The sequence below is a fragment of the Gymnoscopelus braueri genome, assembly GCF_963280865.1.
Source record: "Gymnoscopelus braueri genome assembly, chromosome: 18".
Lineage (NCBI taxonomy): Eukaryota > Metazoa > Chordata > Actinopteri > Myctophiformes > Myctophidae > Gymnoscopelus > Gymnoscopelus braueri.
In genome coordinates, this window is record NC_137618.1 from 47,393,078 (window position 1) to 47,402,083 (window position 9,006).

The window sequence follows — 9,006 nt, forward strand, 5'->3', positions numbered from 1 at the left end:
ATGTAACAAGCTCTTTATTGTCCACTGCAACTACAATTAATGTGTAGAGAATCACAAGTATACCATGACAAATAACATTCGGTTTTAATTGCATAAAATTGCACACACTGTGCTACTACTTGTCAGAAAAACCTGGACTTCTCATTCCTGACAAATCCATTACTTTGAGAGTAATTCAAGGGGGCAACACAAATGTGGCTTTAATACCTAGCTTACTGTAGACAGTTCACTTTTTTTCCCTGTCACGTATTAAGCGCATACACCTGTAGCTACTGATTTGAGCTTAAATGTCATACTATATACGTCCTATGTTACGTTTGCATTATTGTTTGATGTGCATAACACATTTGTTACCACATAGTCCAAATTCATATTACCTTTATTAATGCCATTAAACTATTGACTTATTCTTTTTTATGTTGCATTATTACTATTAAATTATTGACCCAGTGTATGTTTGCATAATTGTAATTAGCAGCCTTTAATAACATCTAAAGCTGTAAACTAGGCCTCCATTTCAGCCTTGTCCTCGGTGAAGAAGGCGTGGAGGCTCTTTCCGGTGGAGACGTACTTGATGCTCTCCACCTCTCCGCCGTAGTTTCTGGGCTTCTGGAAGTGGATCTCCAGGTGGTCCTGGAGGTCCTCCTCGTCGCCCATGTCCTCGATGTCGTCCAGGAGGATGGTACGCTTTGGCACGCCGCAGAACGTCTGAGATGAAAGCACAACAACAGGTGTTTATCAAAAGGAAGGGTGAATGATGCGTTGATTTACTTTATCTTTCAGTGGTGGAAAAGTACTCAAATGTTGTGGAAAAGTATCAATACTGCAATGCAGAAATACTCTGTTACAAGTTAAAGTCCGGTAATCAAAATCTACTTGAGTAAAAGTACAAAAGTATTGGCATCAAAATATACTTGAAGTACCGAAAGTAAAAGTACTCATTATGCAGAATGTCCCGTTTCACAAGTTATCATTAGGTCTAAAATGTGTTTTTTTTTAATGAAAATAGCAGATCTACAAGCTCACAATGCATCGCATCCCGACGCGATGCGTTGTGAGCTTTTCGATCTGCTATTTTCAAATAGCCAAAGTTTAAATAGGGCTTAAGTTGGTTAATGTATGTTTTGTAATAATAATCAAAATCTACAAAAGTAACTAGTAACTGACTTTTAATTGTAGTGGAGTAAAAGTACAATATTTGCCTCTGAGATGTAGTGGAGTAGAAGTAAAAGTACTGACATGAGAAATACTCCAGAAATACTCCAGAAAAGTAAAAAAAAAAGGACCCCCCCCTTTGAGAACCCTGCTGTATGCAACAACTGGTACAGCATGAAGGTGAGTTTGGATAACTTGACAAAGGACACACTGCCATCTTCTGGGCATGTAGATTAGGACACATTTAATTTCAACACAGTACAGTACAAGCAGATGGATGTACAGCGCACTTATTGTAGTTTGGATAACGCTGCAATTACCTCTCTCTCTCGTTGAGACAACGGACATAAGACAACGGACATAAAAGTTATGGACTGTAGCTTTAACTATTCCTTCATGTTCCATTTGCCTCTTTGTGACTGAATGACAACAGCAACAACATGTCTACTCGTTCCATCTCCAAAAGGCTCAAATGATATGGTGTAATATACTGTAGACAGTGCAGGTCTTTTTTCGGCCCAAGGACCCCTTAGCTGAGAAAGAGATGAAGCAGGGACCCCCACTATATTGTATAAAACTGTGTTGCAGATTGAACTTTTTCATAGATTTCATAGATAGCTAGATTCATGCTAATGTGTATCTTCAGATAGTTAACGTTTTAAACCCTCGATATTTAGTCAACTTGACCGTTGGCTCTGCGCTTGGTCTGCTCTTTTTCCCCTCTACACCGACTCTTCGAAAATAGCCGATCTACTGAGCTTGTAGATCGGCTATTTTCGGCTATAATGTTCCCTATCACGCAAAGATTTGGCGGACCCCCTGTAGTAACTCTGAGGACCTCCTAGGGGTCACGGACCCCTTGTTGAAGACCCCTTCTGTAGTGAATACTGTATAGTGTGCACTGAGTGACGCCAGACCCCAAATCCTCCGCATCTCTAGGTGAAGGTGGAGGAGGAAAAGATTACATCAAAGACTATGCTGGCAGATAAGATGTCAATCACTTTTTTTTTGTCACATGACAGTGACTCGGTGAGAATAACAAACCTGCCAGTCCACTTGGTTGCCCTGCCCTGGCATGCGCCCAGAGCCAGAGGGAACAGGTTGAAGAAGTTTATTCTTTAGGTTTTTATTTGACCTCATTTTGTACAGTACATTGTCTTTGTGGAGTTTGTGTATTCATTGTGTCTTGTCTGCTTTTAACCCATTGCAACCGGGAAATAATCTGTGTCATTTTAGATTTTAGATATTAAAGTGCCGTGCTCATAGCACGGCACGAGATATGCTATAAAAATAAAAATAAAGTTTTCAGCTATTATGAGTGTGTGTCACGGTCTTTCAAAAATAGCATATCTACAATCTCATAGCATGAGCTCAAGCATGAGCTTGTAGATATGCTATTTTTGAAAAATCGTGAAGATTTGTGCAAATCTTTGAATATATACATTAACTCAAATCTTTGCTTCTGGGGGGTCCCTGGAACTAAATATTTTGGTATGGGGGTCCGCGGCCAAATACATATCATTTTGGGGGTCCTTGACATGAGAAAGTTTGAGCACCACTGATATAGCAACATAAGGTTTTTAGAAGACATTTTGTAGAATCAGCCTCAGGTCTTAACCCATTAAGTGTCATTTTTGTCATTTGTCATGAGTCATTTTTAGATTTCTTTGGCAATTCAAAAATAGCAGATCTACAATCTCATAGCACAGCACCAAGGGCCGCGCTATGAGCTTGTATATCTGCTTCTTTTTTTTTTATCGTATAAAAAATATATTTTTTTAAAGAGAACATTTGTAACTCAAATCTTTGCTTCTGGGGGATTCAATGTCTTCTAAATCCTAACAGTTTTCTGAAAAAACTTATGTCGCTATTATATCATTGGTGCTTAAAACCTTTTTCATGTCAAGGACCACCCAAAATTATGTATGTATTTGGCCGCGGATCCCCATCTGAAAATATGTTGTTCCAGGGACCCCCCAGAAGCAAAGATTTTGATAAAAAATGTTTGCTCTAAAATATATATATAAAAAAATATATATATATATTTTAAGATGTTTTTTATGGTTTAAAAACATCTTAAAATGACACAGATGCTTTCCCGGTCTTAATGGGTTAAATTGATCACAGTGAGGTCAAAGGCATAGCTCCGCTAAGTATGTATGCAATATATTTTCTATTGCATTCTACTCTACTCAGAACACTGGCTCATGATGCAAAAGAACAAATGCTCAAAGTACCACTACACCATCCCAGCAGGTTAACTATACTAGAACAGTGGAGGGCAAGCTAATGGTAGAAGAACCAAGTTTTTATTATTCCTTTTACTATCTTACCTGAAACTTCCGTAGCTGATAGTCATAAACTGGTCCAACCTTCACGTTGACTTCAGAGTCCAGGTTGACACAATACTTCCCTCGCAGAGCCAGGTTCTCAGCCACTACAGGGGCCAACACAAACACAAGAGCTTTATTAATGAAATCAATCTGACTATAGGCTCGCTCACTCTGTGTCACACTCAGTGGTGTAAAGTAACTGAGTACATTTACTTAAGCACTGTACTTAAGCACAATCTTGAGGTATTTTTTATTTTGCTGGAGTATTTCCAATTTTCTATACTTTTACTTCTACTCCACTACATTTCAGATCCAAATATTGCACTTTTACTCCACTACATTTATTTGAAAACTTTAGTTACTAGTTACTGTGTAGAAATTGGATTAATAACTAATTAACCACTTCAGCCCTATATACATTTCAGCCACTTGAAAATGGCTGATCTACAAGCTCACAATGCATCGCATTGTGAGCTTGTAGATTTGCTGTTTTCAAAAGATTTGTATACATTTGAAAACTTGAAATGGGATATTCTGCACAATGACTACTTTCTACTTTTGGTACTTTAAGTACATTTTGATGCCAATATTTTGTACTTTTACTCAAGTACATTTTGAATTCCGGACTTTAACTTGTAACAGAGTATTTCTACATTGCAGTATTGATATTTTTACTTAAGTAAAAATTGAACTTTTTCCACTACTGGTCACACTAAGCATGTCGCTCGACAACAATGTATTCTCAGCCGAAAACCTTTTTGTCGAAAGACACGTGTCAAAAGAATGGTGCAACAAAGTAGTATCAACCCTTAGTGTAGTATGAATGACCTGTTTTGTTGTTGTTATAAAATATATAAGCAAACACAAGCAATAAACTAGAAAAAGTGCTCCTCGGAACACAGGTCTCCGCCAGGTCAGGTAGGTTATTGTGGCCTCCTGGTGGCGCTATAATAGGCCAATGTGAAAAGGGTGCGATTTGTTCTTAGGCTTTTCACTGCAATCGGACACTGCATTCATGATTTGAGGCATTTTGTTCCAGAAATGTGTTTTGCACAATTAGACCTGCTGGTGGCGCTATAACAGGCCAATGGTAAAAGGGTGGCATGTCTTCCTTATATATTCCTAATAGAAATTTGCGTGTGAAATTTCACGGAAATCGCAAACTGCGTTCATGATTTGAGGCATTTTGTTGAAAACGGACCAATCCTGCAAACTTTGGAAGCCAATCTTAGGCAATCAGGATGTAATGTGGGAAATCGGATAGATCCGTGTTGATCACATGACTATAGAGATACTGTGTACCGATTTGTGTGATGTTTGGACAAAATCTGAAGGAGTAGTATCAATAAATGTGTTTTGCACAAATCGGCCTCCTGGTGGCGCTATAACAGGCCAATCTGAAACATTTGGGCCATAGGTTCTGACTTGGCATCCAGGGAGTGTGTGTGCACAGTTTCGCAGCGGCCGGGCAAACGGTGCTGGAGATTAGGTGGTAACGGACGGACAGGACACACGGACGGACGGACGGACGGACGGACGGACAGACAGGGGGTAAAACATACTCTCTCGCCATGCCTTTCGGCCTGGCGGAGACAAAAATGGTGACAAAGAAAACACAATCTGACAGGCACTTGAGCATGCCTTCATGCACAACCACCGACAAAGACAGACTCACACATAGTAGGCCTATCACAATTATTACATAATCATCTAATCGCAATTATTTGAGATAATCTCAATTATTTTTGCATAATCGTTTCCATGTTGAATTGTTTTCACACATTTCCAAATATTAAAAAAGCAGAAATAGCTGATCTACAAGTGTGTAGATCAGCTATTTCTGCAATTTGTATATGTATAAAAATTATTGAATATGTCAATAATTTATTTGTATATTTCAGTTATTTGTCATATCTGCCCCATGTGCAATTTTGTATTACGAAGCCTAAAAGCCGGCTTCACATGTCCAATGTTCAACGCCAAACACAAAATTAAATTGTTAATCGCAATTTTTTGAGTGACAATTAATCGTCAACTTAAATGTGTAATCGTGACAGACAGCCCTAGTCACACACCAAACACTTCTTGTACCTCCAGTTTGCAGGAAGGTGATTCGACCTGAGCCACTATGTTTGTCATAGTCAACCCTCTCCACTTTACCTCCACCTCAGCCGGTCCCTCATTCGCTCCTCCGCCATGGCGGGCGGGGTGTTGGAGAACTTGAGTTCCTTCTTGGAAACGTCGATGTGAACCTGCAAGTGTTACGCATTACGGCAATGACACACGTTGTTCAAGAATCATGATTTTGAGCTTTCTTTTCATCCAAACCATGAATTCACTCTAGATTTCTTTGGCTATTCAAAAATAGCAGATCTACAAAATAGCAGATCTACAAGCTTGTAGATCCGCTATTTTTTGAAAAATCTTGAAAATGTGCGCAAATCTTTGAATATATATATTTTTAAAGGAATCATTTTTCTTAAAAATGTATGTTGCTTTTATACCCCCCAGAAAGATTTGAGTTACAAATGTTGTGAATAGCCTAAGTATAAAATATGGATAAAGTGGTTACACAGATGCGTTCCCGGTTTGAATGGCTTAAAATGCAAGTGTTGTGCTCCCTGAATTATAACTTACCTCAAACTTTACAGAGGCTCCAGGGTGAGACTTTTTGGTTTCACATCCAGCTTTGTTTTCCCACAAGAAACGGAGCACTTGGCCATCTTCAGAATCTGAGAAGTCACTGGGAAAGAAATTATATTTAAAAAAAGGTATTTATTCTAATCACAAGATAGACAACCATCAGAATATTACTTGATGAGCTGCTGTGATTAAACAACTAACATTATCACAACCACAACTAACATTATGTGACATTTGCAAATGACATGTTTTGATTGCTGTAAACATGCACACAAAAACAACCAGGTCATATAACTTGTCCATAGTACACAAAGCCGTAAGAAGCCATAAAACCAGTCTGTGAGATTGGAGGCTTATCAATAGATCATGCCTGCACTGAGTATGACGAGATACTTTTCACTGTGAACACTTCCTGGTTCATGGGTAATGCCCTCTTGTCCACTCTCTCTCTGGCATTTGTGTGTGCAATGTAAAAACAGGAAACACATACTGTAGAATCCTTACTGGAAATCTGAGGATATCCTTGTTATTTACAGAGATATTTCACTTTCAAACATATTTGGGGTCATTTTAAGGTCAACTCAGGTTTTTGTGTTCACCCCAGACAGTTTTTAAGTTGCTTGATTCAGTATTTAAATATTTGATATTAATTTTATCTATTTTATTACCTCCAAACCCACCCACTCCATAGCCCTGTTACACTCATCCCAATCTGGGAACCCATCGCCAAATGAAAAGGAAAAACAGCGCCCTCTGCTGTTTTTCGCTTATTCACTTGGAGCTCAACGAAGCACCTGTGCGCAAGGAAACCAGGGTTTTTGGTCTGCCTTCAGCCTTTCACTTCCGGTGGTGCGACTATGTTTTCATTCCCACTAACAATATTTCTCCACGGAACACTAACACCAATTCTCCCAAATAACATAGATTGAACAGATTGTTTTGGTTATAAGCCCACTTGTTTCTATGATGAAAGAGCAATTTAAAATGTTACTAACTTTCCGTGGTCTTGTCGGCTTCGAGGACGCTATTGTTAAATGAGTTTCGGTTTGTTTCTAGTAGGGAAGGAACGGCACACACGTAAATCCCGCCCACTACATTTGATTGGGTAAAGCGCAGCCTGCTTCCTGATCTGATGACGCCCACTTGTAACCAATGCGCACGGATTGTCAACACGGCTACCGACAGATTCAAACGCAGAGCAGAATCTGTTCTTGAGAGATTACACTCATCCAGACAGTGGGTTCTGATAGCTTTGCACCAACCTTCACACCCTGGCCCATAATAGGCCATGTCTCTTCACTGTATCCCCACTGAGTAGCCCATCTTCCCTATAGACGAATCCACAGACGCGCTGCCTGTAGCTGCCTGTAGGCGGCCATTGCTGCGGTGTCGCGTCCACGGAGCGTTGACACCGCAGCAATGGCTGCACGCAGGGCAGCGCTCCATGGATTTGTGTATACACCTGATGGCCAGCTCAATCCCCAGTCGAGCTTTTCAAATCCATATATTGTAAGTACTTATTGTACAGCAGATAGCTTTTCAAATCCATATATTGTAAGTACTTATTGTACAGCAGATATGTCATAGGTCATGGGATAAAGTTGGTTGGAAAACCTATTCACCAATAAATGACAATTTACCCAATATAAGCACTTTCCTCACATTTGATCTCTAATATGAGAATATGCCATTGTATTCCCCATATGAAAACCCAATAAAGCAAAATACAATCCAGTTTATACCTGGTTTAGTCAAAAGTATATGTTGTTTTAAATATATTTCAGCATTGTGGTGGCCGCCATCTTTAAATGGTCAATTTTGAGCCATTATCAGCCATTTCTGAGCCATTTCTGAGCTGGGCATACAGCAGATTTGGATCCAGCATGCACCCTTATTACCCCTAAAACCATGTATGCCATAAATTACCACAATTTGCCTTCAAGGTTAAGATGTTTTGGAAATCTGACCTACAAGTAGACTGATTTCGATTATTGCCATTTTGGAAAATGGGTAAAAAAATAAATAAAAAAAAATCTGGTTTCTTGACACTCAAACTAAAATTGTTCAATAGACCCTTATCTTCAAATTAGAAGTGAAAACTAAACTTTCTCAACAACTTGAAATGACTGTCCAGGCCTAATAGAAGTTAGGTGTAATTTGAAGTAATTCGATGTAAATGGCAGCCATCTTATTTTTTCCATACCAGAATATTCAAAACATCAATATTTTAACTCCAGTTGATTCCTCACACAGTATTGACTTGATATAACAATACAATGTGTTATATTACACAGCAATTGTGGGAAAATTAAGAAACATCATAATTCCGATTTTGGCTCTTTTGGAAATGGGGCAAAAACTATATTTTGTTTTTCAATCTGGTTTAGCTATCTTCGAGCCAAATTGTTCTATAGACTATTATCTACAAATTAGAAGTGAAAAATTAACTTTTACATGAATTTGAAATGACTGAGTGTCCTGGCACTATATTAGTGGTCTTACCTTCCATGACTCCAGTATGGAGTTACATTTGTGTCTTTATTAAACAAACAAAAGAAAAACATTTGAGAGAGAAAAAATATAAACAGAGCAAAGAATAGTTTTGAATGAAAACGAATTAAAACAGCAAGCAAAAAATAATAATTTGTAAGCAAAGGAAATGATATAAACAGAACAACAAAATATTTTTAATTAAAACAAATTAAAAACGCAATCAAATAAATATATTTGCAAGCAAAAAAATACAAGATTTGAAAGAAAATTAAAAATAATTTAGAACAAAACTTTTAAAATTCAAGAGTAAAAAAATAATGAAAAACTGTTAAAACTACATAAAACAAAATACTTAGTAAAATGTTTGGGTAATAAAATGTGT

The 9,006-nt window shown here is 38.1% G+C and overlaps 1 protein-coding gene across 1 annotated transcript; it reads right to left on the minus strand.

The window, feature by feature from the left end:
* Nucleotides 1-359: 359 nt before the first annotated feature.
* Nucleotides 360-8,640, minus strand: LOC308105805 (N-myc-interactor-like; the record flags this gene model as incomplete). Its single annotated transcript, XM_080456727.1, has 4 exons — nucleotides 360-708; nucleotides 3,489-3,592; nucleotides 5,580-5,654; nucleotides 8,634-8,640. 4 exons carry the CDS (start codon nucleotides 8,638-8,640, stop codon nucleotides 505-507), a joined length of 390 nt encoding a protein of 129 aa, XP_080312853.1. The 3' UTR covers nucleotides 360-504.
* Between the last annotated feature and the right edge of the window lie 366 nt (nucleotides 8,641-9,006).